The 27,762-nt window shown below is 32.3% G+C and overlaps 5 protein-coding genes across 6 annotated transcripts; 2 read left to right on the top strand and 3 right to left on the bottom strand.

Annotated features, from left to right (window-relative positions):
- Positions 1-324: 324 nt before the first annotated feature.
- LOC123713382 (death domain-associated protein 6-like) lies at positions 325-4,530 on the bottom strand. The gene is made up of 6 exons (XM_045667009.1): positions 4,204-4,530; positions 3,442-3,796; positions 2,790-3,321; positions 2,118-2,380; positions 1,287-1,476; positions 325-946 (listed from the first exon to the last, which is right to left on the bottom strand). The coding sequence occupies exons 1-6, from the start codon at positions 4,258-4,260 to the stop codon at positions 586-588; spliced, it is 1,758 nt and encodes a 585-aa protein (XP_045522965.1). The 5' UTR covers positions 4,261-4,530; the 3' UTR covers positions 325-585.
- Positions 4,531-6,867: 2,337 nt separating this feature from the next.
- On the top strand, positions 6,868-9,761 carry LOC123713407 (transcription factor A, mitochondrial). 2 transcript variants are annotated; one of them, XR_006754184.1, is made up of 6 exons: positions 6,868-7,054; positions 7,185-7,392; positions 7,714-7,872; positions 8,337-8,530; positions 8,931-9,232; positions 9,595-9,761. XR_006754184.1 is itself a non-coding variant. In XM_045667051.1 (5 exons), the coding sequence occupies exons 1-5, from the start codon at positions 6,981-6,983 to the stop codon at positions 9,037-9,039; spliced, it is 744 nt and encodes a 247-aa protein (XP_045523007.1). In that variant the 5' UTR covers positions 6,868-6,980; the 3' UTR covers positions 9,040-9,340. The 2 variants fall into 2 exon arrangements, 1 of the variants encoding a protein (XP_045523007.1); XM_045667051.1 differs by lacking the exon at positions 9,595-9,761 and having other exon boundaries at positions 8,931-9,340.
- Positions 9,762-9,823: 62 nt separating this feature from the next.
- Positions 9,824-11,516, bottom strand: LOC123713408. Its single transcript, XM_045667052.1, has 2 exons — positions 11,385-11,516; positions 9,824-11,302 (listed from the first exon to the last, which is right to left on the bottom strand). The coding sequence occupies exons 1-2, from the start codon at positions 11,494-11,496 to the stop codon at positions 10,719-10,721; spliced, it is 696 nt and encodes a 231-aa protein (XP_045523008.1). The 5' UTR covers positions 11,497-11,516; the 3' UTR covers positions 9,824-10,718.
- A 627-nt stretch (positions 11,517-12,143) lies between these two features.
- LOC123713362 (chromatin assembly factor 1 p55 subunit) lies at positions 12,144-18,018 on the top strand. Its single transcript, XM_045666977.1, has 10 exons — positions 12,144-12,385; positions 12,535-12,712; positions 12,802-12,917; positions 13,052-13,256; positions 13,756-13,830; positions 14,467-14,649; positions 15,013-15,130; positions 15,942-16,072; positions 16,329-16,506; positions 16,763-18,018. Exons 1-10 carry the CDS (start codon positions 12,364-12,366, stop codon positions 16,853-16,855), a joined length of 1,299 nt encoding a protein of 432 aa, XP_045522933.1. The 5' UTR covers positions 12,144-12,363; the 3' UTR covers positions 16,856-18,018.
- Positions 18,019-19,160: 1,142 nt separating this feature from the next.
- Positions 19,161-26,750, bottom strand: LOC123713509 (homogentisate 1,2-dioxygenase). The gene is made up of 10 exons (XM_045667215.1): positions 26,621-26,750; positions 25,610-25,782; positions 24,611-24,707; positions 23,424-23,601; positions 22,189-22,309; positions 21,511-21,641; positions 20,978-21,132; positions 20,197-20,323; positions 19,649-19,830; positions 19,161-19,318 (listed from the first exon to the last, which is right to left on the bottom strand). Exons 1-10 carry the CDS (start codon positions 26,633-26,635, stop codon positions 19,184-19,186), a joined length of 1,314 nt encoding a protein of 437 aa, XP_045523171.1. The 5' UTR covers positions 26,636-26,750; the 3' UTR covers positions 19,161-19,183.
- Positions 26,751-27,762: the final 1,012 nt, after the last annotated feature.

The following is a 27,762-nucleotide window of genomic DNA, read 5'->3' as shown; positions in this document are numbered from 1 at the left end:
AAACATTCAAAAATAGAATGGAATGATTTTTTTATAAAATCATTCCAAATATTAAAATTTGATTAAAAATAATATGTGCCAGTGACAGAATTTTTGGATCAGATTGGATTTTTGTGTTAAATAAAACACAATGTCACATATTTCTTATATTAATATCGCAGTTTTTAGTATAAAAATACAAATGGTTCATGTATGGATTTAAAAAAATATTGTTAATAAGTTTTTACCTACAGTTAAAAGCAAAGTTATTACGTAGGAGAAAAACAAATAGCACGGCAACGTATAGTACTAAATATCCCAATCTATTTAAAATTGTTTTATTAAATTTGAATTATTTATATATACTTTTTATGAAGTCATTTCCAATTAAGAATCTGTTGTATCTTATGCTTCTAACCCTGTACAAAGAATGTTTTCACCAAAAATCTACCTGCCACATGGCAATAGAATTTTGACAGATTATGTGGAGTATGGAACTCAAAAACTGATATTTTAAATATTTATCTTTATATTTAATAAAACAATATATGCTTTATAAAAACAATAAAGGCACTTAACAAGAAGGAACTCTCAAAAGACATTTTATTAAAGCTCAACGTCATCATCACTATCCGAAGACACTTCAACCACAAGAAATGGATTGTCGATTTCAATGGTAACTGTAAAATTATCACCCAAATCTTCTAGTTGTTTAGATAATGGTTCCATTTTAACTACACATTCTTTGACGTTAACTTGTTCATCATTATGTGTATCATCTACGTTATCTGTCTGTTCAATTTTCACTTCTTCCCTAAGTTTTCTGAAAAATTCTTCATTCCTTAGCATGTCTTCTTCACACAGGACAACAGAATCTGCGTCGCTATCACTTGTCGCATCATCCTTATTTACTATCTCTGTATGTTTTTTTCGTTTTTTTAAGGCTTCAGTCTCCATTTGAGCATACCTGGAGACATAAATTATTTTTGTATTCAAGTGTATTTTCTTGTAATTAAAATATTCACGTACATAATATCGCTTAAGTATAAATATATCTTGTAAAACATTCATTCATGTCATCATTCGTTTTTTTGTCTCAAATAATTAGATATACCCTGATTCCTATTCCGGGAAATAAAACAAATCTGATGTTTCATAGAGCAATAGGCAAACGAGCAGTATCACCAGATGTTAAGAGATACTGCCGCCCTCGGACCTACACTGCCAGTTTACGATTGCGTTACCGGACGTTTAGATATTGAGCTGTGACAATGATGTGTCCTTGTCGGCCCTAAGGTCTTCAATACTTCTCAATAATGTCCATTTCGCTCTTTATGGCCCACTGCTTATTTGCATCCAGCTTGGCCATTAAGTCTGGATCATGCAGCGCTGGATCATCTTCATGTTCCTTCTTCACATTCGCGAGCAAGTCCCTCCACTCCCGTCCCTGACGCAACTTTTGAAGGGCCCGACCGCATTGCGTGAATAGTGCTCTCGCTGGAATTATTAATGTCATCAGTACATGGCAGGCGATTGGATTTCCCAAAAAAACTAAGGCTGAGATTCACGAGACTTAATGTTCATCTAATGAAAGTTACCGAGTATCTCGCCAGCATGGCGACTGCTTGTAAGGTGCGGTAAAAAGTGATAATGACGTCGCCCTAAGTTTCACTGATAGGCCATAAAGTCTAGTAAGATGCACACTTCAGCAACCTTTGGCAATTTTATTATAAATTGGGTAATGTCAAGTTATAGATTTCTAATGGAATCGTCTGGATTAATTAAGTCTTATAGAAAATAAAAACTTTTCACTGTAGTATTAGTGTATTAATAAATAATAGATATTTTACAATTTTAGCAAAGGTTTACTCTCTATAACAGCGAAGAAAAATTTCAGATAAAGAGACAAAGGAGAAGCGTAATAGGTGCTGGGATATTTCACAATAAGAAAAGTAATGTGTGAGAGAAAAAATAATATAGATACTTTTAGAATTAACAAGTAAAGTTTGTTTGGATTCGTCAACCAGGAGGTTCTTAAAATTATGAATGTTTGATTTAAATTTTTAAAGTCAGTCAATAGAAAAAATATATAAATGTTTTGGATCTAACTACTAAACTGAATAGTATTTCATACATACCCTCTTTCATAACTTTTCTTGCATCCCATCCTAATTTATAAATGTCATTTGCTAAAACAACACATATTTTAACATCATTAAAGTCAGGGAATAAGGGATATCCATTACTTTGCAAGTTATTGTTAAGGAATCTTTCTAGAATTTTGACTGGTGCTTCCACATGCCCTTCCAAGACTCTTAGTCGGACTTCATGCTTTTTCACTAAAGGCGACTGAGTCAAATGGCATAACTGTTTATACAGGTCCACAACCTTTTCCTTATATCTGTAAATTCCATTATAAAATTTATGAGGCTTTGTGTACTAAACCAGTTTAATTTTTGATTTGGAAGGAATTTCAATATCATTGATAATAATAAACATGAGATATACCTCTTAACGGCAAATTAATTACAGTTTCTTAGAGTAATATTCATAATCAAAAGAGCTTCAGCAATTGAAATTTTACATCCTAATCTAATTTAAATAAAAATACCTATTAAAGGAACAGAAATATAATTATACAATCTAAACATTTCCATTTCATTGCCAAGCTACAAAATGGTGACACAATAGCAAAAAAGATATAAGTCTATGTATAATGTAGTTTCTGGTGTGGTTAAGCCTCAGTATTATGTAAATAGAATGATTTATTAGCAACTTAGAAGGTGGATATTGTAAAATAATGTACCTACTCCTCACATAAAACATATGGTGAACAATAGTTATCTTGAATAACCTCTGTCTCTTCCAACTGCTTGATAATTTTTTCTAACCTTGTAATTTCAAATTCTATAGATTTAATTTTTACTTGCTCATCATCAGTAGGTAGTAATTCAATTCTATGAGTGATTAATAAATTCTCTTGACTATTATTTAACAGTTTGTTGGATGTTGTAGCTTTATCACAGGTGGAGTTATATGACAAATTTAAGACACCACTTTGAATTTCTTTTGGGTCATTACCATTGTCTACTATGTCGTTTACATTTTCTACTGTGTCATTTACATTTTCTACTGTGTCCAGAGCTGTTAGATCTGAATCAAATATTGTTGCCTGATGCTCAAGCTGTAATGCTAAACTTTTGGATTTATTTTCTTTTTCCTCATTTACTGTCTCCTCCAGAAGTATAAGGTCATTTTTATCTCCACTTTCTCCAATACTATCCTCATCAATAACATGTATCTTTCCATTTTCCATGTTATGGCCGTTATTTACTTTGTTTCCTGTAAACAAATAAATATATACATACTCAAATACCAAATATATTAATTATACAAGACATGATGGACACTGTATTTTATATCATCATCATTGAACTAAATTGATTTTAAAACAATACTTACTTTTTACATTTGAATCCAGGGTAATGAAACTGAGTCGTTTTCTCTTTTTGTTCTTCCTTAAATTTTCACATACTGATTTTATGTAAGAAAATTTAAATGTGGGCTTCTGCTCTATCATTACACTACTTCTTTGGAGTACTTCTTGAAATTCTATGCTATTTAAATAATCTGGCTTTGCTTCTTGGTATAAAGGCAAAAGTGATCTGTTTATAACTCTTAGCATACCTTTAGAGTTTTCTGCTTTAAGACATATTTGTATTAAATCTTTTAAATATACATCGTCTATAAATTCGAAGTTACTGTTTTCATCTTTATTTAGACTAATAGGTGAGCGCCAATCGACAATTTCAACATCCTAAAATAGTGTCATGAATTTATAATTTATCTCTATATTACAACACTGCAGGAACTGTGCATTTTATAGTGTTGGCATTAAATGGACAGAAGCAAAACATACAGATAATCCATAACTCCTACTGGTGTATGGTCCACAACAGTCTACAAAGTAAAGTCTACAGTTTGTATAAATGATGCCGACAGTAGAGTTTATTGTGGGCTAGTATAATAAAGTTATTGAGAGTGAGTGTAATGTTATACATGCTATACATAGCTTAGCATAGCAAGACAAGCTAAACCAACCACAGGCATTTAATTTCGACGCTTTAGTTTCGTCGTTAAATCGATTTTACGTGGAGATTACACTATAGTTAATATTGTAAGTGGGTTGTAAATAACAAAATATGTAAGTAAATAAATACATACGCCAGCCTCGTCTGATGACAGATTAATAATGTCACAGGCATTTTCTAAACTACACATTTCACGTCATTTATATTTCAATAATAATAAAGTAACCGACGTTCTTCCGAAATCCTAGACTAGTCAAAATATAACAAACGTAAGGACGACTGAAACTGAAAGTAAGGCATAAGAGCACTAGAGGACTAAAAGATATTTCAAATCACATATGTTATATACGACTATACATCTTCGACAGATTGGAAATAGGAGATTTAACAGTAAATAATCCAAATATCTAATATCCTAGTACTAAAAAACAAATTTTATTTTTTGTTTAGAAATGTCTACTTGAAACCAAATTTAGAATGACATCTGACAAAGGAGTTAAAGTGGCTTAGTCAAAATGCCATAACAGTAGTATATGTAGAAAGTTGAAAACTAAATTTGTATGAAAATGACAGTACGTGTCGACAGTCGAGCTAGATCCAAAAGGCGTGTGTTAGGACACAATAAGCGACGCCTTGACAGTGCTACGAAAAGATACACAACCCTCACGCTTTTCGGTAGTCAACTGCCAATTAATGTATCAGCAGTGTAGAAAAAACAGGGTTTATCCGCCATGTTTTTGTGTGATCTCAAAGGCTGCTGTTTGCTATTATTCGGGATCATTATCGTTTACTTTAATGACTACCGTTTTAACGAAAATATTTTTTTTATGTTAGTAAATAAATGTAATTTTCAATTTATCATGCTGTTGCGAGATAGAAATCTTCTTTTACGCAGATAAATATGAAAATATCAAGAATATGAGAAAATTATTAAAGGTAAATATTTATTTATTTTCCATTAAACTCAAATTACTTTATTCATATGGGAAATTAAGTACTTCTGAACGTCAGAAAATAAGTAAAATTAATTCTAAATTCAAGTCAAGGGCGTGGAGCCTGGAAGAATATCTAGCAAGACTCCGCCACGCTTTTTAATCGCTAAGTTTTGAGTCATACAAATTGACAGGGTTGACAGAGTGGAGCAGTCATGATGGAGATTTTTCTCTGTACGCCTAATAGCCCTCATTTGCTCATAGCCTAGCTGGCTGATTGCAAGATAAAGACTTATAAAATATAAGAAAACAAATTGTTTGGATAAGTATAATTTAAATATTCGTCAAATTTATTAAAAGCTTTATCGATTAATTTACGTTTTACAAGAGCTTTTAATTTATTTAGTGATAATTCTCTAATTTCGCTTGGGAGTTTGTTGAAAAACATATATATTTTCCATATAAGGAGTGGTTTATCTTCTGTAGCCTGGTTGATCGTACGCTTAAATTAGTTCTGATTCGAGTATAATACTGGTGAAAGTCACCATTTGTGTTAAATCGTTTATATTTTTTGTACATACAACAAGGCATCAAGAATATATTAACCAGATAATGTGATAATATTTAATTCCTTAAACTTATTCCGTACTGACTCCCTTGGGGAAACAACAAATACCTCGAACAACCCACTTATGTAGGACAAATAAGAATTGAACCTCTGCAGCAGCACCCACAGTAGAATGCCGTACGACATAACTCCGAGAAAGTAGCTATGATACACAATTTTAGTCATGTCCTTATCTGTAAACATCAGTTATCAGTAGTATACTATCTATTGTTATATAAGTTATATAAGCTTCCCAACCAGTATATAAGGATAACAGAGTCAAAGGCCTTTGGCAGGACACAAAAGACGCCGGTTCCCTCATAATATAATACTTATCAGGCATTAAATATGTCTGAAATAAACTCCATACCGGCATCGTTTGTCCGGCATCCTTTTCAAAAACTTTGCTCAACGGTGAAACGGCTCTAAAGTTTAACGGATCAGACTCACTACCTGCCTTGAACAATGGAGTTATTATATGCTAGTTATTTGAAATTCACACATCATAGTTGCATTGTCCTTGAAATTGTTCTTTAATTTGAAAAAATATGTAAATTGTATCATAATTAAAGATACTTGTTTGTTGTCCACTTAATACCATATTTTAAGTGTATTGCTTATAATAATAAAGTAAAATGATGGTACATTTTATTTATATATTTCAGATGTAAAAGTAGTCAGTAATGAATTTAATTATAAGTTTTAAATATATTATTGTAATTATATGAGAAGCTAATGATAAATTATTTGTATAAAATATCAAGTATAAATTAATAAAATCAAGTGGATGTATGCTTCATGAACTTTGGAAAAATAAAATCTAGCCTGAGAACAGGTGCCGCTTCCAGAAACTAGATTGCGAGGTTTCTGTTCAGTTTTATAATTTAATACAAATTAACAGCGGGCCGTATCTCTAAAATCGAAAATTGTTGCTCGTGACGTTGCTCACATTTTCATGTACATTTTGCAGCTATTGCCAATTTAGTATAATATTATGAAGTTTTAACTTTTATTAGGCTTATAAATGTGACATTAGGAATAAATTTAATTCAGAGACGATATAACGGAATAAGGTGCTACTAACAGCATCATCAGCTGTCGATTTGCGTGATATATTTATTATTGTGTATATAAGACATTTCTCTTGGCTGCGAACGAAGCGTTTTCAACAATACAATTACGCAAAATTAAAATTATTAGTAGAATACTTTTCAGTAGTTATATGGCTAGACCCCCTAATGACATTTAGTGCTTCTTAGTCTGTGCAAACGTGTTTGCAATTTGAATTTATCTATTTACATTTAGAAAGCTAAATTAAAGTTTGTTAACTTTTTTAAATTTTATGGTTTTCTTCGTCACTTTCAGTGAATTATGAATTCTCTAAGTAATGCTTTTCGAATAAGTTCCTGTGTCTTTGGAGGATACAAAAATATCCTCCCTGGAAGGTAATTGAGGTTACTTTACATAAACACAACTGACCAACATTCTTACACATCTTTTATTATTTCAATAATCTAAATTTTTTGGTATTCTCACTATTTTTAAGGTATACTCATTCCTTTGTTGTACTTGTAGATCGACATGGTTGCGTCCTATACAAATATGCTCCTATAAGAAAACAGCGGAAGAACGTCTGGGCATAGAAAAACCTAAACGACCTTTAACACCGTTCTTTAAATTCATGGCTCAAATGAGACCAGCCCTTTTAGCAAAGAATCCTAGCATTTCATCCAAAGAAGCAATAAGTTGGACTTCAAAACACTGGCAACAGTTAGATATAGAGGTATGACTTTTCTGCTTTTTGTATAAAGTAAAATTGTTGTCAAAGAATCCCTTGTCTCATATGAACTATATTATGAATAAAATATTACTGCAATAGTCATAAAAATAACAATGGTTCTTTTTTATATTAAGGAAAGTCCTTTTTGTTTCAATTATATCAAAATTTAATAACATTATTCACTTGACTCTTTGTGATTGCTGTAATGTAAATGCTGATGTTTAATTTTTCAGCTTTATTTTTTTTACTATTTGGTATATATTTGAGTAAAATCAATTCTTTCAATTTTATTTATAAAATAGCAACAATGGTTTACTTTTCTAGACCAAAACACAAATGACTAAAGAATATGAGAAGGATCTTGAAGATTACAAAAAAATTAAAGAATTATATCAATCATCGCTCACTGAACAGCAAAAGGAAGATATTAAGAAACTAAAGGAGGAAATGGCAGCTGCCAAGGAAAAGCGAAAATTAAAAGCTGTTTGTTTCTTTTTAAATTTTTTGTTAAACTTTTATATTATCTTTTATATTTAGGCTTTGTGATCTTATCCAAGATTTGTTTTGTACTGTGTTTACATTTAGCCCATTGCAATGGCAAGTATCAGGCCATGAGGAATATAGGCTCTCAGATTTTTTTTTTAAAACATTTTATTAGTTTATTTAATATAATGCAGAACAGTGATGTTGACATCCATTGTCCGGTGTCAAATTGAAAATCTGAACAATGCTGCATTGCAAACATTTATTTACATTGATATTGATGTTGCCGCCACAATATTTATATACTTTTCATATTATTTAGGAAATTTTCAACTATGTGAGCGGCATCGGAAATAACGAAATGTAAACATGGTATAATGATAAGATTTGTATATTCATAAACCGAAGTGTACACAATCTTATATTAAATTAAGCTGTATATTCACAACACAATTATTTTTCAGGAATATAAAGAATTAGGGCGTCCTAAAAAATCAATGTCTTCGTATATCCTGTATATGATGTCTAGAAAAGATACCTCGCAGGCTAACGACTTTAAGAGTTATCAAGAAAAAGTTAAAGCTGACTGGCTTCAGCTTCCAGAAAATGAAAGAAAAAAGTATGAAAAGCAAGCACAAGAGCAAATGAATAAATACAAGTATGTATAAATGAGCATGTTGAATGTCAGTTTTTTTAACATAAACTTAACTATTTTTACCCAAGCCTAACTTTACCTAGCAAGAGTTAGAGAGGCTGCTTTTATTTTTGTTACTTATATAAGAATATGTATGAACCGTTGTCAATTTGTATAAATCTGCAAACTGCCATGTCTTAATATTGTCATATTATATATTTTTGTCACTATCTAAGGTAACAAGAAATATTATAAAGTACTGTATTAGATATATTCAGATTTTTGTGTTTCTACGAAAAGGTTAGATTACATGAAAATAATGAATTAGTTTTCTCTACTTTCATACAGAAATTAATAATAATAAACTAATCATTTATTACGGCTTCTTGGTAATTGTCACTCACACTTTTTCTTAACTTTACAGGAAAGATTTAGAAGGGTGGGAAATGAAAATGATTTCCATTGGTCGTTCTGATCTTGTGCGTCAGAAACCAACTCCCAAAAAGAGGTCAAAAACTATTAAGAATGAATAGGGACTCGGGTGCTCTGACAATTTAACTGATAAGTTAAAAGACAGTAATAAGTACAATGATCTAGAAACTATATCTTGTTTAAGTGATAAAGTTAGCTCTATGGAAAAACCAAATAGTATTACCAACAGTAAAACAGAACAGTGTCAGAGCACGGGTGCCAAAAATAATTACAAGCAGACTGAACCGAATTCAAGTGAGAATACAAATAAAAAGTTTATTAGTAAGATTAAGCGCTTCTTTAAATTTTAGTTTTAGATTGACTTGTCGCTTGTTTGTTATGTGATAAAAGGTTCATTGTGTAGTTGTTGTTTTATTTTCTAAATATTTTAACAGTAGAAATTTACAAGAGATTTGGTTTCTAATTGTCAGTACTTGGTATCATCACCATTTTTGATAGCTATATTAAAATGCTTATTATCTTAAATAAAAATGATCTCAAAAGTTTCTGAAATATCCTAAAATAAGACTGTGATATGGAATTAATTAAACCATTAATTCACTTTAATAGGTTACTGTAGACCGTAGCATCATTTTACATATTCTATTGTGTTTCAGATCTTTGAAGAATTAAAAAAAAACTCAAGACAACTGTGAAAACCAATATTTATTCTGAAATTTATTATATACAATTTACAAACATGATCTCTACACAAACAGTTACAATAATTATTCCTTATTTGTATACATTTTTAAACAAAATATTAAAGGTGGTATTATAACAATTTGGATGTTATTGGTTCTGTCTTTGGTTACAATTTAATTATATTCTTGAAACAAATTGTAAATTGCTGTTTATTATATATTAAGTTAATTTATAAAATTTACTATTTTTCTTCTGTATTATAAAATAGTGATTTTATAATATCAGAAGCCAAATATAATTAAAACATGTGTTGTATGTTAATGTTGGAGCATTTTTTGTACAATGTTAAAACAAGCAAAAAAATAAGCATTCTTACAATTTTTATTTTTTCAGTCACAAACTGCCATACTCTTCCAAAATTTATGGACTAATTATAGCCAGTTTTTCTAATACACATTTTCCTAATATGGAAAATAGGCTCCAAATATTGCTTGATGAATGTGTGAATAATTTTTAAGTATATACATCCAAAATATAATGTAAGTATTATAATTGTTTCTATGAAGAATCCAAGATCAGTTATAAGTAATATAGAATGGTAACTAGAACATTGCAAGCTTTCTTTCATAAAATTGTTAAATAACAGACATATGAAACTATTTTTTTCTGTAATTTTATTAATGTACTATAACAATTTGCTAATGTAACAAAGTACAAAAATAACTTGGTGTACTAATATATAAATGCATTGTTAATGTTATATACATAGAACCTGTACACACAACCAGCTTTCGTTGTGGTAAATAGAAAAATATCTTATATCCACAGCAATACAAAGACTATTTATGACTACAAAGGCAGTACTATATATTATTATAATATGGTACAAATAATTTTGAGTAGATTATATATTATGTACAGACTTACAATTTAAACTAAGATGGCAATATGTGACTAAAATGCACACATGTCACATTATATCACTAAGATTAAAGGCACAAGCATAAAAACAAACATTCCCAAAACCCTAGCTTACTAAATTAACTGCTCAGTCACAACACACCGGGTATGTTTAAAAAGCATATGATAAAGTTGTCTATATAATAAAAATTTCAGATATAAAAATATAAACCACTTGTACACAAATAGTTGTAAACAAAAAGATGCAAGAATCTAAGCCAATGGCACTAACTATTTGTATTGCATTCAAAAATTTTTGTACCCTATATGTTGAAATTCCTTTTAAGAGCATTAAGACATTGGCAAAACTGGAAGTACCATTCATTTGTTGAGTAAACCAATACATCTTTGTGCCTGCATATATAAAAAGTGGTAGGAAATAATATGTTCCTTCTATGGAAATTATTGATAGGCTATATAGAATTTGAATAATCAAAGATAAGATAACTATATCATATTTATAACAGACAATGTTATCCAATAAGGATGATACCTGAGGAGTTTCGGTATTAGAGTCATTAGATACATTTTGAGGCAATAAACTCGCTAAGTCATTGATTACTTCATTCTGATTCACTATTTCGTCTGAAGCTAACCCCAAACTTAAGGTGGGTGATATGGAAGAGCTTGATACTCCATTTGATAACAGCGTCTTACTGCAACTAAATTCAGATGAGACAACATCTTGATAGTCGGGTATTGGAGAATGCACCAATGAATCTGAAATGCAAACAAAGTACGATATATTAGTTACATTGGAGGGCTAACGGTACAAATGAAATACAAAAAACACAATAGCTACCTTTACAGCTTTCATCGCCTGATTTCCCAGATATTCGTTGAAGTCTATTGTGAGAATTTTCTAATATTTTTCTCCTCCTTGCTTCACGACGTGCTAACGCTGCATCAGCCATATTAACAAATGTCAAATATAAAGAAATGGTTTTGACAAACCTTTGACATATTGACATATTAATATTATTGACTTGAAACATTCGACGGCTTTAATTGTCAGGATTTAATTGTAATTTTTTATAAAATGTACCACAGAATGTTAGAGTGCGATAACACATTTTTTTCGTGGCTGCAGAAAGAGAACATCGTGGGATTTACCTACAAATAAATTAATTCACGGCAAAACCTCTTAATTTGTAAGCGACAAGATTAATCAGGACTTTTTAAATTATGAGAAATTTTGCTTATTTTTGCAAATTCCGTTGTAAGAGAAATTTAAGCAAAACATCTTATATCAATAAAATTAGCTTTGTAGGCTATTAAAAGGCTAGTGTTATTGACTATTTATAGATAGTGAATATTATATCATACTGTGGAAACATCTTAATGTACTTTATCTATGCTTATAAATACCATAGAGTTTTTAATTTTAAAATGTAACTTTAGCACTTGAAAGACGCGTAATTGAGAATCGTCATTTCCGTTTTGTTTTAATAAATTATTATCTCCTCGTCGCTATATGTAAAATAACTAAATTAAGTAGTTATACTTTGATTCATTGACCCCATTTTAGTTATAAGATAACAATAAGATCCAAATTCTTTTTTGATTATACTATTATATAAATTAAATAGAAAGTGTATCTATTAAACCGGAAGTTTATGTGCTATCGGAATCCACCATAATAACGCCAAAGAGGAGAGTGAAGACGTTTGTGATTTGTCTTTTGCTGTTTGGCGCCTTTCGGCTCTGAAAGCCCGGTGTAATTTTTTTTGTAAATTAAGTTAAACTATCATCGCAGTGAGAGCTTGATAATATCTAAAAATATGGGTGATAAAGGTGATGGAGGTAATTTATCTCAAACAAGTAAAATATAGTGTTTGTAATTGCCATATACCAAGTTACAAAGGCGCTTGACAAGAGCTGGCTTTGGTTTTTTTGGTTATCAAAATGTCTATCCTATAGCGTTTGATTTGTTTTTTCTTCATTTATTTCAGAAACATTTGATGATGCTGTCGAAGAAAGAGTTATTAACGAAGAATATAAAATATGGAAAAAGAACACACCGTTTCTTTATGATCTGGTTATGACCCATGCTCTAGAATGGCCCTCTTTAACCGCTCAGTGGCTTCCAGACGTAACCAGACCAGAAGGAAAAGATTACTCTGTACACAGGTATGACGAGACTCAATGAACTAGGCCATGAATAAGATGATCTAATCTTGTATCTGTTTAGTATTGATTTTACTATCTTTTGTTTTTAGACTTATCTTGGGCACACACACATCTGATGAACAGAACCACTTGCTTATAGCAAGTGTTCAACTACCAAATGAAGATGCACAATTTGATGCTAGTCATTATGATAATGACAAAGGAGGTATGACAATAAACTATATTACATTAACAAATTTAATGGAAGTTATTACATAAAATTTGTTTAGCCACATAATTTCTTAAGATTAAACTAATGTTTGGCTTTTAAAATAATATTTTAACTATTTCCCTTTATAGAGTTTGGTGGCTTCGGTTCAGTCTCAGGAAAGATAGATATAGAAATTAAAATAAATCATGAAGGTGAAGTGAACAGGGCTCGTTATATGCCCCAGAATCCTTGTGTTATTGCTACCAAGACTCCTTCATCAGATGTTCTGGTCTTTGACTACACAAAGCATCCTTCCAAGCCAGAACCTTCAGGAGAATGCCATCCAGATCTAAGGTAAAATTTCCTTATTGATGTATTACTCATTATCAGTCCAGTGTTTGACTGGTTGAGGCATCCTTCCTTTACACTAGAGACCTTAACTGGGTAGATAGGATGGCTCCTACACATGTGAATCTAAATAGCCCAGGATAACTGGATGATAGTGTACAAGGTCTATAAATGCAAATTACCAGCAAAACAATACTTTTTGGTTGGAACAGATAGACTTAGCACAACATGCAGCAAGCTTGTCTTTTTTTTTTTAATTTTATACCCCATACATTTTGTTCTTTGGTTTTATATAATACTATGGCAAGTTCTCATTACAAATATGATGTGAACTATTAGATTTTTGTTACATATAATAAGTCCCTTTAATTTAAGTGGAGACTAAGTGTGATTCTTCTATTTGCCAAAACATTCTGTAATTGACATATGAGAATTATGCTTAATGCTTAGTCTTAGCTCTAAATCCTTGTTATTCTGAACTTTTCTCTATGCTTTATGTAAACAGGTTGCGTGGTCATCAAAAAGAAGGCTATGGTTTGTCATGGAACCCCAATCTAAATGGATATCTTCTTTCAGCAAGGTTTGTAATGAAAATCACATTTTTTTTAATACATTTGAACTCTATTCATATTTTTTTAACCAATCACTCAAATTTATTACACTAACAGTAAAAACCTTTTACAACGACATTGTTTAGAACAACATATTGGTTATATTGACCAAAATCAAAGGTCCCAACTGAATTCTATGTATTAGGTATTAAATACAAACATAAATGACTGTTACGGCTACCGGATTATACAACCAATGTCATTATAACTGATTTTTCTACATATGGGGTACTTTTCACCAAGAGTTAATAAGCAATACCTAACTACTCCTGTCTTAACAGTTATATTAAACTTGACTTAACAGTTACAGTACAGTTATTTTTGTTTTTAAAAACCTATTTGGATTGGCTCATTTAACTATGGAATTGACATAGACATAACTTTTATTACTAACAAAATACACACACAGAAACACATAAAATAACAATAATCGAAAAATAATTAAAAAAAGAATAATAATAGTTACTACATTGGTTTCTTTCTTTGTGGTCACAGTTGAATGAAGAGTAATAAACAGCCAAGAGAGTTAGTCCAGTTTGGGATATCAACTTTGAATCTCATAATATATTTTAATATCTAGTGTGTTTTTTTTTCTATATTTATAGTGATGACCACACTATATGCTTGTGGGACATCAATGCCACTCCCAAAGAGGGACGAGTAATCGAAGCTAAGTCGGTGTTTACTGGCCACACTGCCGTAGTAGAGGATGTGGCCTGGCACCTCTTGCATGAGTCCCTATTTGGGTCTGTTGCTGACGACCAGAAACTTATGATTTGGGATACCAGGTATTTATGCTTTTATGTTTTACAAATATGATCTCCTTTTACAGGTTTATCAATTAATACAATTCTAAGACTGCCGCTATTTGGCCAAAATTCTTGTGTTATTCTACCTAAACCATAATGACCCATGAATAATGAAAGAGAAGAAATTGCATTATTTTCATTGATACATAAACTACCTGTTTAATTATATATATATATATATATATATATATAATATAAGAAATATCTGTAGATCAAAGTATAATTTAAAAAATTGACTTAACCCAACTAATATTATCTGTAGGTAGGTAATTTTTTAGTTTCGTATGGATACATCTTTTATGAGCAAAAATCTAACATTGGAACTAACGTTTGTAATTCCAGATGTAATAACACATCGAAACCCTCTCACACAGTGGATGCACATACAGCGGAAGTGAATTGTCTCAGCTTTAACCCATACTCTGAGTTCATATTGGCAACTGGAAGTGCTGACAAAACTGTAAGTTTTTTATAGAAAAAATACAGTGTGAACTCTATATAACGACACTGAAGGCACTGTGCATTATGGCGTTATAGAGTTGTCGTTAAATGGAGAGACGAAAAACGTATAGATAATCCACGACACCTACTTATTAGTCATGGCCAACAACAGTCTGCGTGAACAAGCAATCCCAATTTCTTTAGAAAATAATACATTTCTTAGAAAGTTCGGTACGTATGATGCCGACAGTCGAGTTTATTCTGTGTGTTATTTCTGTGACATCTACTAAGAACATGAATTTGACGAGGCCTACAAACAAACCTATTTTGAGATGATATATAGTCATGCTTTCTCGTTTTGATGTTTAAAATGTATATGTCCCCATAAAATTTTATATACCGTTAGGTTGTAATCTATCCCGCCAGATTGTGAACTGACGAATGATTGTGAACCTCAACGTACTGCTTACAATTTAACGTATTATTATTCGGGAGACTGTAATCTATCGACGGGAAACCGTCTTAAAATTATAGTTTTGTCGATTGGTCCGCTTAATATGAACATAGAAGAACAAATGTGGTGGCTCGGGGCATATGCCGTTCAACCAAGCGTGCTAGGTGTGTTCCGTTTCACAATTTGTCGGTTTCACTTCGATAGATTACAAAATACCGAATAATAATTTGTTAAATTGTAAGCAGTATGTAAGAGGGTCACAATCTTTCGACAGTTCACAATCTCACATGATAGATTATAACCTAACGGTATTTACAATTTTACCTTCACATATACAAAATATATTTCAATAGTTAAGGCAATATTAAATGTTTAGGTCGCTCTATGGGATCTCCGAAACTTGAAGTTGAAGCTTCACTCATTCGAGTCTCACAAGGACGAGATATTCCAAGTGCAATGGTCACCGCACAACGAGACCATTCTCGCTAGCAGCGGTACAGACAGAAGGTAAATTTCGTTATTTTTTTTAATATCTCTTAAAATATTCATCGAAATTATTTTTACATATTTCAAAATTAGTTATTTGTGATGTCTACATTCAATGTATGTTAGATAACTATTTACTTTAAATCTCTGTCAATCTAATTTCTTACCCAAAGATATTATTTGAAAAAAAGTCAGTCAAATCAGAAGCTATTGGAAAATAATATTTTAGACATTATGGCTACTTTAGAAAATGAATTTAAGCATATGTTATTTTTAGACTGCACGTATGGGATCTGTCCAAAATCGGTGAAGAACAGACAGCGGAGGATGCGGAAGACGGTCCCCCTGAGTTGCTCTTCATTCACGGAGGTCACACCGCCAAAATCTCCGACTTCTCCTGGAACCCTAACGAGCCATGGGTCATCTGTTCAGTTTCTGAGGATAATATTATGCAGGTATGAAAATTCTCTTTTTTTAAAATTTTTATAAATACAAATTTAATTTAATAAACTAAATCCTAAAAAATGAATTATTTTTAACACGATATAGTTTTTTAATTAGAAACAACTTCAAACAAATATTATAAAAATTAGTCATATTTTTTTGTTATAGAATATGTGTTTTCTTAATTCAACGTGTTTCAGATATTTTAAAGGGAATACAGAATTATTCATAAATACATATTCAGTTATTTTATGGCTATCATTTCAGGTATGGCAAATGGCTGAAAACATTTACAATGATGAAGAACCGGAGACACCCGCCTCTGAACTGGAATCTAGTGTCAACGTGAACCACGGATAAGGACTACACACTAAGTAGGATTACACATATATCTTACGTGACGGTCAGCTGTGACGGGAGATTTAAAACGGCAAGATTGATTTGTTAAATACAATAAATTCGCGATTATATTTGTTTAAGAAATTTGTTCAAACATGCCACACAATTACATTAATGCCCGGTTTCTTTATCTCCTGTCAGAACTTTTATTGAGGTCTTTGTACTAAATATGTCAAGTTGTCGGTCTATGAAAAATCTGAACCAGCCAACAGTGAAAAAATTTTGTAATGAGAAAATTATTGTAAAAATGTAAAAATTTTGGTACTGTACTATTAAGATATTCGGATTAGTGTTGGTTCTCCCCGCTCGCATCATAACTAGGCCCATATTCTAAACAAGATGTAGACTAAAAATAACGCCATCTTGTAATTGACAGGCAAAAATATTATAGTGAGCATTATTACCCACGTAAGTTAATAAAAAACTGCCATTGTACCTAAGTTAGGAGCGCAATACATAATCGAAACAAGAACTGGTCTGATACCCGACCAAACATTTAAACATTGAAATTTATGAAATAAATAGATGTTTGACCACATTGAGTTCACATTATTAACATTCTATAATATTATCAAATTTAGTAATGAATACTTATCTTGACAGTTCAATAGTATTAGAATATGGAGCCTATATTTTTTATCTCATTGACAATTTTATGGATTTTTTTCACTTGCATAAATCATTGATAGTTATGTATTTCATTAAACCAAGTTTTGATAATTTATAATCGATTGTACAACGGAAAATTATAAATTCCGCAAATCATATTTCCTGTTACTATTTAGGGTCCAATACAAACAGCCTGAATTTTTTAAATCATAAATAATATAATAATTAACACTAGCAACACCTACAGTTGCTGGCAAATCACGAGATCTCAGCAATGAACAATGGGACCCTAAATAAATAATGAATCTCCTCCAGATTTGTTCTATATACTTTATCTATGTTTTCAGTAAATGCTTTTAGTAATTTTTGTCATGAGAGGATTCCAATATTATTTATTAAGTTATTATAAGTCACAATTCGCCGATACAGTTGTATGCTCGGTGACGCGACTGAATGTCTAATGAAATAGTTTAAGTTCTTCTAATTATTACGAATTAAATAAGGTAATGATTCAACCGAGTTTTATTTATAACCGTGCCTTTTTTTGAGCTTTGCTTTTCCTGTTTCTTATTGTTCATGGACTGTTTTGAGGTCATAATGGTGAAACAGGACTGTTTCGTCCATAGTTTAGAATCGAGCCAAAAAACTGTCGAGATCTGGTAACCTAGCGCGCAGATATCTTTAATAATAATTATAAAGCCCGTTTAATTTTCAATCATGAGAAAAAAATGATAATATACAGCTTAGATTTTTATACATTATTTTTAGGTTGTTATCCTATATCTCAGCTATCCTGAGTACCGTCGATCGGAACCCCTTCACGGGTAAAGGCCTCCAGCTTTTTTCAAGTGACTGTCTCTGACTTTCTTTCTCCGTTCGCTCTACCAAGTGGTCGCAATCAATATCAGCGCTTTTTCGATTTTGGACATCGTACAGTTTTGGTAGGAAGGTCAATTTGGCCTTTTGTGATGTTTTTGTGACGTGTGAGGTCCATGTATACCTACATCTCTACGGATGAATAGTGTCCTGTCGATGGTCAAGTTATGTTGATGCAACTCTATAAAACGTTCACCATTGTGGTTGCGGGCTCCCAAGTTCGTGTCTGCCCAACTAGTGATTTCGCTCCCAACTTTTGCATTAAGGTGATCGACAGATCACAATACCTTGTTTCTTAATAATACCTTTGAGTGTGGAATTCAGAGCGTTGTAAATATCATCATTGGTCTCCTCCGCAGACGTGTTCATGCACAATTGAGATCTTCCGGGTTGTGTTAAATGATTCGGTCCGAGATTTCCAGTCTAATAGCCTTGTCTTTGCGGAGTCAGAGAGGAGAAATGCCAAGCCGTATTCGAGGTCGTCATATTTATTTTACTTGCCAGAATACCCAAGGAAGTGTCACTCCATTAAAGGTTCTCAGTTTACCAAAACAATTTTTACGGACTTCGCTAAAAGCAAGTACATATTTGCAGATTGTATCTTAGTATTTTCTGCTTGTGCTAGATGATTGGCGTTACTGAGCGTTTCTACATTACAGGCCGGTTTTATACTTACACTAGTGTTCCATTTCATAGACAGTATATGGATTGGCTTGGCAGTTGGCTATAAATTTCTATACGACGTTAACAATGACGTATATAAAAAAAAACAATGTTCTTTTTACTAGAATTTTATTCATATAATTAGACATTTAAATTATTAGAAAACAATTTGGGCAGTTGCTGCCAACATTGATGATATTGAGCGTCGAGTTTTTGGCACGTTTCAGCTCCCCACTTTGTGATGGCCATACTCAGAGATGACTCGAACATGAACGCCTGTGGACACGTCAAGGGAATTAGAAAAAAACTGTACTGTACATATATGCAACTAAGATTTTAATTAATAAACATAAACATAACAAACATTTCTATTAATAAACAATTTGAAATTCTATAAACATAGGAATATTTTTTGCTAATATGCACAATGATTATTTATAGCTTTTCATAGTTATGATACAGAAATAATATATATTATTGTATTACTTATACTACATTATTCATAAGAGATTTTGACATTCTTGAGAGAAGAAGGTAATAACAATTTAGAGAATAAATTTCCTACAAGGTTTATATATGCGTTGCATTTTATGTTTCATATATTACCTGAGTCCCGACGGCAATTTTCTGTGGAGTAAGTTCACCTGTTGAAGCAGTCGTAAAACATTTGGTATCAGGACCGTGTGGAGTCATCATCGAGTGTAAAGAGGCTCCGCCGGGAAGAAAGCCTCCTTCCTTTGCCTCATATGACCCCAAGATCAGACCCATGAATTCGCTCATACAGTTTCCTAATCAGTGTTTTTATTGTTATAAATTTTGATTATGAGTAAGTTCTCTAGCACCCTAAAGTTTGGAACCATTTAAGTAAAGATTTCACAAAATTGTAAGACACTTTGCGTTACAATACAAATACCAGTATATACAATTTAATAAAGATAAGAAGATCTTCAGGTGGGATTGATTGCAAACGTCTTTCCAGTTACGTATTTATTAATATATTTACTTATATAATCAAAGTTTTAATTATAATCATAAATATTAGACTTCAAGTTGGGAGTAGACGCATTTTGGCCATCGACATCATATAAAAAATTCTCATTATTGTTTTACAACCTTCTTCACATTGAGTAAAAAAATGCACAATATAGACTTACTATGGTAGTACGGGGGTCTAAAAGTGTTCTCTTGAACCGACCATCTTGGCGGAAAAATAACAAAATCTGCTATAGCGACCCCAGGTTTGGTGGATTGGCAAGTCAGAACTGTAAATATTGATGGATCCTAGAATATAAATGAAAATTATAATATTTTTAGAACAAAGTAGCCGCCCCCTGCAATAAGAAGCGTTCAAGTATTAGGTAACGAATGCGAGGGTGAGGGGGAGGGCTTCTATTAAAACGTTACGATGCGTTACAGGGGCGGGAGGCATTTGGAACTTTCAGGATTTGAAAAATGTTCACTTGGTGTTCATGTATTCTTTTACCAAGGGGTACAGAAAGACATTACTGCGCGCTACTCGGGGGTGTAAAAAAAATTGCGTCACGTAAAACTTGAACGTTCCCTAGGCAGTGTTGGACAAGTGGCTTTAGCATGCAACGTCGTATGAATCGTAGGTCATTCGGATCACGGATCATTTTTATTTCTATGTGTCTTTCTCTTCCTATTAACAATTGCTTATACGGTGAAATATTCGTACGGAAATCGATGTGTAAAACCCAAGAATCCAAGTCAATTAATAATAAAAATTATTAAAGAAAGAAAGACCTGAGGGTTGTGACTCCACTTGCTATTGAGATTGGTAAATAATAATCGTTTCGTTTTGACCCAGGAGGCACTTTGGTCTCTTTCCCCTTGCCAATTGGTGAGTTAAAGGACTTTACATCAAATTATTATTTTGTTCGTATTCTTAAACAAAGATAGTTTTGTAATACATACGCAGTGGTCAAAAGATACAGAATTGATGACCATAAACTTGCTCAGGTCGTATTTGTAAGGTACATAGTTCCCATGCCACGCCACAACGTCGAATGGTGAATGATTTTGTTCAGCTTCGAACAACACTCCATGGAATTTGCTTATTATTTTGAATCCTTAAAAACAATTTAATCATTTTACTGTCTATGTTATGCAACAAAACTCCCGCCAACCGTTGACTAGACTATACTCTATAGGTCTTTACTTAGGTATGCGAGAAGTTTCGCTTACTATGCAAAATTTGGCCATTTGCGTACTGAGAAGGAAGCAAACGTCAAAGTTACCAAATGTATGAAGTTAAAAAGAAATTGGGATTGTAAGATAAGATTGTAATTTTAGGTAAAAAGAATAATTTTATTTATTAAGTTTTAATACAAAATTATTGAATAATTAGATAAATAAAATTTCATCATTAAAAGTATTAAAAAATGTTTCCTGAGATTTTAGGGTGATTGGGATATCACCCTAAGTATGCTAGCTACCATAGACTATACCTGGTATTTCTTCATCATGGTAACAAGCGACTGGTGTAAGAAAGTCCCGAGGGTTGGCCAATCCATTGGCACCAATGGGTCCAAGGTCCGGAAGCTTAAAATGACCATCGAATACTTCGAGGATATAACCCCTACAAAATTAACACGTATTCGTTTTAATACATCTAGCGACAGCTACAAATCGCTATAATGACTTTATACATAAGAAATAACAAGTTCTCGATCTCAGCCGCTAAAGCCTTCATGCCAGTCAGAGGTAAGACTGGTTGAGGATTTTCCATTAATCGGAGGAAGAAAAACCCCTTCCTTTTTTCGATCATAGACAAGTTTTATTTATTTAAAGAAGATCCACATTTACAAAAGTACAAGATAAAACGTAATTACAGATAAACGACAAAAATTGACACATAAGTTATAAAATAAATATAATATTTAAAGGATTCTAATATTATACGACAAACTAAAAATACAATTTATACTTCTTTTAACTAGAGAAATTTACAATTGTCCCAACAGAACGTCAAAATAGTTTTGAACTATTTTCGGTTAATTGAACGAAGTATATCTGTAATTCTAACCAATCCCTAATAAAAGTAAGTATGTCCTTGACACATTTTAAGACAGAGAATTCATTGTTATAATATGTTCTGGATATATTATTTTGTTTATAAAATTTACCTTGTTGGTCCATCAACAGCTACAGCAAATCTCATTCCAAGCTGAATGACGGCGATTTCATTTGGTGCAACCTCCATTTTTCCAAACTCGGTTGTTATCTTCAGAACTCCTTGTTGTGGTACTGAAATGGTTAAAAAGAAGTTATAAAAACCAAGTGCGCTGCAACCTTTATGGTCTGGGCCTATAATAAGTTCTGCGTCTGTCACATCGTCGACTTTTTGGCTCTCAAGCCGGATTCCTCAATATGTATGTGTCTTAAACGCACATAGACAGAATTTCACAGCTGGGGTCCGACTCTATGACCTCCTTTAGGGATGAGAGTCGCGTGCCACTTGGCCAACACTGTAAGTTGCTGTAAGTTATAAAGTACTACTACTAATTAATATTTAATACGTATACTACGAGTATACCTCATTTCTACATATTACTTTCTTTTCTTTACTTTCTGACAATTCATTCCTTTAGATATAAATAAAATATAAAGTAATATAGGTTGAATCAGGCCAGGCCTGGTAGACTCCTTGGGTAGAGTGCCTGGCGAACCCCGAGGGCCCATCTTAAGGGAGTGTGAAGGGCTGAGGTGTTTTTAGTGGGTGGGGTCTCGCTACCCCTTTGAATAGCAGAGGGATTTGAGTGTAGACCCAGCCCCACAGTCCCCGCGTCAAGCTCGATATCCCTGGCGCGGGCCTGCGCAAGCGCATTTTCACCTCATACATAAAAAAGGCCTGGTGGATTTTTGTGTATTAAAATCGATACAACTATTCTAAAATTAATCTTTATTTAATGCCTTTCATACGTTTGCTACCAGCTTAAAAAAATATCTGTATATATATATATATGTATATATATTGTATATGTATATATATTGTATATGTATATATATTGTATATGTATATATATTGTATATGTATATATATTGTATATGTATATATATTTTCAAACCATAACAATACGTCTAAATAATATAGTAAACAGTAAACTACATAAATGGAAACTAATGAAACGCAAAAGTAATACATAAAATTATAAAGCACGCTAAACGTATATATACATATAATATACCTCAGCAAAGGGGGCCTTCGGGCTGGTCGAGGTTCCTTTCTTTAAGTTAGAGGAAAAGTAAACAACATGCACGCGTCCAATAATAATTGGAAAAATTATAACTTATTGCTTTCAAGTATTAAAATAAATCCTTTATTAGTTATTGTATGATAGTATAAGTTGTGTATACATACCAATAAGTATATCACCATCGCTGCTGTAAAAAGCACTTTTATCCATTGTCGTATTACAAAGATAGATATGGATGGCGATTCCATTTCGTGCTCGAGGATCGCCTGCGCCGCAAACTGTATGCAAGCCGGCAACGAAATCCACCTTTTCATTTGGTATATCGAATGGTGACCAGCGAGACTATAAAATAATTGAAAAGTTTTTATTATATATGTTTATGTAATATTATTGTTATCATCAGAAATAATAGACGGAAAGAAAATTCTGCACTTTCTGCGTACGTTATTATTCATTAATTTTATAAACATAATCAATCTTATCCAAGTAGTGAACTTAAACGTCTCTCGCTGACGCGGTAAACCGTCCATGTCGAAAAATAATATTAATTCTGATTCTTAAAAAATATTTGAATATTCATATCTATCTATTGTATTAACCCTATCTAATGTATTATAGTTGATCAGTCTTTTGTACAGTCATTTTTATAGAGTTTAAACTACGCCATCTTTTCCTTCATACGAGGAAGTGTTGCGAAATAATATAGAAATAAAATTTAATAATGCGGCATAGGATTGAATTAAACATCTCTTGGGAATCAAGTGAAGAAACCTGGTAGAAATATAATTCCAAAAAAATGGTCCTTTCGAATAAAGCTTTTCTCTATGACACATCATAGAAAAAGGCATTATTCCCAATAGGACACCTTTCAACAGCAGAGGCTCGCAACAAACATTTTAGATGTTACCGCCAAGATTATGCGAGGAAATTTTCAAGGGAAAGCTGTAATCAGTATATTTTTAAGTAATTATTTTTAAATAACCTTCTACATGCTTCTGATCCTATGTTAAGTAGAATACGGACTGTAAATCTGGAACATTTTTATGTATGTTTTAGTGTATCTGGACCTGCAGACCACAATATATCAGAAAGTTCACCGGAGAGTGAAGAATACCAATAAACTAGCATTTTTACGTTATTTCCCATAATTGTACAGACATAAAAATTTATTATTTTGCTTTTTTGTAAATATATAATGTATATACACTTATATATATAATAATAAATATTTTTGGCCACATAGATCGTGCAAATACGACTGTGTGACGTCCAGTTTAAATTATTATCTTTAAACTGATTTTAATAAAATGATTTCAACATCGCTAGTGTAAATATAATTAATAATTCATACTTGATTCGGATCCGGTTCGGCTTCATTCCAGTTGTGTGTTAAGTACTTGGCAATATTCGACCTTTTGAACGGTTTATGCACCACAGATGGACGGATTCTGTAAATCACCAATAAGCAGCAAAGTTGTAATTAAATATTAATTTAGCATTAGTAAATCATCAGTTTTGTTTACCACCGGCTTGGCCCAGTTATACCGGCGAGAAAACAGTTGACTGGCCCAACAGGACAAAGGAACAAGGCCAGACCAAAAGAGGGCTGAGGGGGATAGAATTGCTGCTGGATAAAATGTAGCCTTCTCCCGAACGGGTGCTGCATTTCAACTTAATGAAATATATATTTATATGTATATATATATTTAGTTTTGTTTATTGTATGTAAATAAGATGTGGTCTATAAAGGCCTATTATTATTATTAATAATTTATATTTATTCCTAACTTTACTAGAATTGAGTGGGTCGTGGTAAAAAAGTTTCAGGACCGTCAAAGCGATAATGGACACTGGGAAGGTAGTGTTATATCATTTAAAAGGATACAATCATATTTATAATACTTTTAAGATGTTCAGCTAAAAACCTAACTAGTTCCAAAGACTAATTGTGAAATATTCTGCCGTGGGACGTCAGATGTGTAGCTGGTACGCAATTTCTTCACCAGAAATTCTGGATTTCGACGCAGTCTTTGATATTTTTGAACAGCTGAGCAGTGTTGGCCTAGTGGCTTCAGCGTGCTACACTCATCCACATACGACGACGACCAATGGACTTTATTTCTATGCGTATTTAACATTCGCTCGAACGGTTAAGGAAAACATGGGGAAACCGGCATTCCCGAGTCTCAAAAATCAACTGCGTGTGTCAGGCACTGAACGCTGATCACCTACTTGGATATCAGATTGACAAATCATCATGAAACAGATACAGAATGCCCAGACCTAAAAAAAAGTTGTAGCGCCACCGTTTTTAGAAGTATTATGACTTCTGCTAAAAGATTATGGTTACCTGTAAAGCCACGAGCGTTTGTTATCATTTCTAGGAGCAGTAAACGCACTACCAGACAGCTGTTCCGCGTAAAGTCCGTATGGACATCTTTGAGGACTATTCTGTCCCACTGGTAGAGCCCCAGGCCTACGCGGATCTTCACTTAAGAATTCCGAATCAAAGCCAGTCAGATACTGTTAAAATAAGGAAAGTTATAAACTTGTAATGATAGCGAATGAATATAACTTGAAATTGATTTTAATTGATCTTAATACGTTAAAACTATAGTATTGTCTTTTGTTAACATAGCTTTTACACATTAAGAAAAACACTTTTTGAACGGATTGAAGCTATGTATTATTATTAAAAACTTATGGTGGTCACCGTGACCACGCACGCTGAAAGGCACGCGTAACGTCGGAAAAAAAATTATGTAAATAATTATAAGTTTTTAATAATAATACATAGCTTCAATCCGTTCAAAAAGTGTTTTTCTTAACGTTAAAACTAGCTTAGTACATTATATACATAAATAGCAAATACAACGTAAAGGTAGTCAAGACAGCGCAAACTAAGTATTTTTTTAAAATAGGTAAGTATCCACTCTGAGATTGAGATTCAGAAACGAGAGTAATAATAATAAGTTCTTTATTTTCTCTCATATAACATTTACAACAAACAATACGATTACAGTTAAGAATTGGGAGACTGGTTTCCAAGCTAGGTTAGAACCTGTGATAACCTGGCTTACATTCCACACAACAGGCATACTGAGTCATAACAAATATATACATTACTGGGAAAACAAATGTATAGTTTAAAAAGTAATTGAAAAAAGAATATTAATAATTTAGATAATTTTTTTAAACAGTTAACTAGATTAAAGACTAGAATAGAGTAAGGGCGAACTTCCGTATGTCAAAATTCCACACACTTCTGACGTACGATTTTTAACGCTTATCCCCGTTTCTGAATCTTACCCCAAGGGAATGGACGTTCTATATTCTATACTTTACTAAAATAAAATCGTACCTTTAACTCCGTCATAGCGATACGTGGTGTATTGTCCAGCAACTATTTCTAACTTATATAAAGCATCGCAGCTCAGTATGCTAATCAAGTCTTGTTATTAAAATAACTGGTTTTACTGAAGTTTACTTCAAAAACAAGGCAGGCATCTACTATCTCGTAAACACCATAATAATATTTGTGCTCGTTATCCCATTGCACAATAATACTGATTATGCCAAGGTCATGTCTATTGGGCTCGCATTGCTAAAGTCGCAAAATGTGAAGAGGCATGCTTAATCTCGCAGAAAAAAGCTTTTTTATGATATTGTTATGGAAAATTTATCTGCGGATAAATAAGCAGAAATAAGAAGAGAGATTTAATAGAAGCAACCTAAAACGGCATAAACGCCAGTATGGCACATACGTTGGACCCCTTGTAAGCTGTAGACCATTTTTTTACGAACTCGGTATTTTGATAGTACAAATTCATATATTCTTGAAGCAGTTGTGACTGAAAAAACATCCAAAATTATTTAAAACATTCAATGAATCAGGTCCCTGCATGCTCCACCACGATGTATACCAAAAATTGTTACGCCATGGCTATAAAACTGTTTAATCACATTCCTAGAAGTTATAGATCACTGCCATTTAATTCTTTGAAGAAGGTGATTAAATTTTTAAAGGCAAGGTGCCTTTTCAATGACCATAGATTTGACACCGATTGTAAATAACTTATCTTTGACATTATTTTATGTTCTTACATTGTAAAAATTGATATGACATTTGCATGCTTATTTATATATGGCTGATTGTGGGGATATTTGTATTTGATCGATGTAACCACTGTACCACTATCTTGGCAAATAAATCGCGTTCCTGAACTAAGCCACTTTATATAGGTGCATGTTTTCCAAGAATATTTTACCAGCGTAGAGCTTACAAACAAAGTCGTTTTCAATACCATACGGATGACATAGCTAAAAGCTTTTGTACATTATTCAGATAGCTTCTAAATTCGAAGAATGCACATTACAATACAGTTTTTTTTTTAAATTTTCTCTCAAAGCCTTTTCATGCCAGATATGTGCGGGGCATTATTGACCAAATCCCGATGTTTTCTTCCATACATTATCTTGGATAATTAAAAAATAATAATTGTA

Source organism: Pieris brassicae, chromosome 8 (genome assembly GCF_905147105.1).
Source record: "Pieris brassicae chromosome 8, ilPieBrab1.1, whole genome shotgun sequence".
Lineage (NCBI taxonomy): Eukaryota > Metazoa > Arthropoda > Insecta > Lepidoptera > Pieridae > Pieris > Pieris brassicae.
Note: the sequence above shows the minus strand (reverse complement) of the source record. Positions and strands in the feature narration are given on the sequence as shown.

Coding starts and splice junctions, on each gene's coding strand:
- LOC123713382 (XM_045667009.1), bottom strand. CDS start 4,260: ATGTGTAGTTTAGAAAATGCCTGTGACATTATTAATCTGTCATCAGAC. Junction 3,797..4,203: donor TGTCATCAGACGAGGCTGGC/GTATGTATTTAT, acceptor ACACTATTTTAG/GATGTTGAAATTGTCGATTG. Junction 2,381..2,789: donor CCATATGTTTTATGTGAGGA/GTAGGTACATTA, acceptor TGGAATTTACAG/ATATAAGGAAAAGGTTGTGG.
- LOC123713407 (XM_045667051.1), top strand. CDS start 6,981: ATGAATTCTCTAAGTAATGCTTTTCGAATAAGTTCCTGTGTCTTTGGA. Junction 7,055..7,184: donor AAAAATATCCTCCCTGGAAG/GTAATTGAGGTT, acceptor TTGTACTTGTAG/ATCGACATGGTTGCGTCCTA. Junction 7,873..8,336: donor AAAAGCGAAAATTAAAAGCT/GTTTGTTTCTTT, acceptor ATTATTTTTCAG/GAATATAAAGAATTAGGGCG.
- LOC123713408 (XM_045667052.1), bottom strand. CDS start 11,496: ATGGCTGATGCAGCGTTAGCACGTCGTGAAGCAAGGAGGAGAAAAATA. Junction 11,303..11,384: donor AGGCGATGAAAGCTGTAAAG/GTAGCTATTGTG, acceptor TTTGCATTTCAG/ATTCATTGGTGCATTCTCCA.
- LOC123713362 (XM_045666977.1), top strand. CDS start 12,364: ATGGGTGATAAAGGTGATGGAG. Junction 12,918..13,051: donor TTATGATAATGACAAAGGAG/GTATGACAATAA, acceptor TTCCCTTTATAG/AGTTTGGTGGCTTCGGTTCA. Junction 13,831..14,466: donor GGATATCTTCTTTCAGCAAG/GTTTGTAATGAA, acceptor CTATATTTATAG/TGATGACCACACTATATGCT.
- LOC123713509 (XM_045667215.1), bottom strand. Junction 21,642..22,188: donor GCTGTTGATGGACCAACAAG/GTAAATTTTATA, acceptor TTAATTTTGTAG/GGGTTATATCCTCGAAGTAT. Junction 19,831..20,196: donor TAGACCCCCGTACTACCATA/GTAAGTCTATAT, acceptor AACACTGATTAG/GAAACTGTATGAGCGAATTC.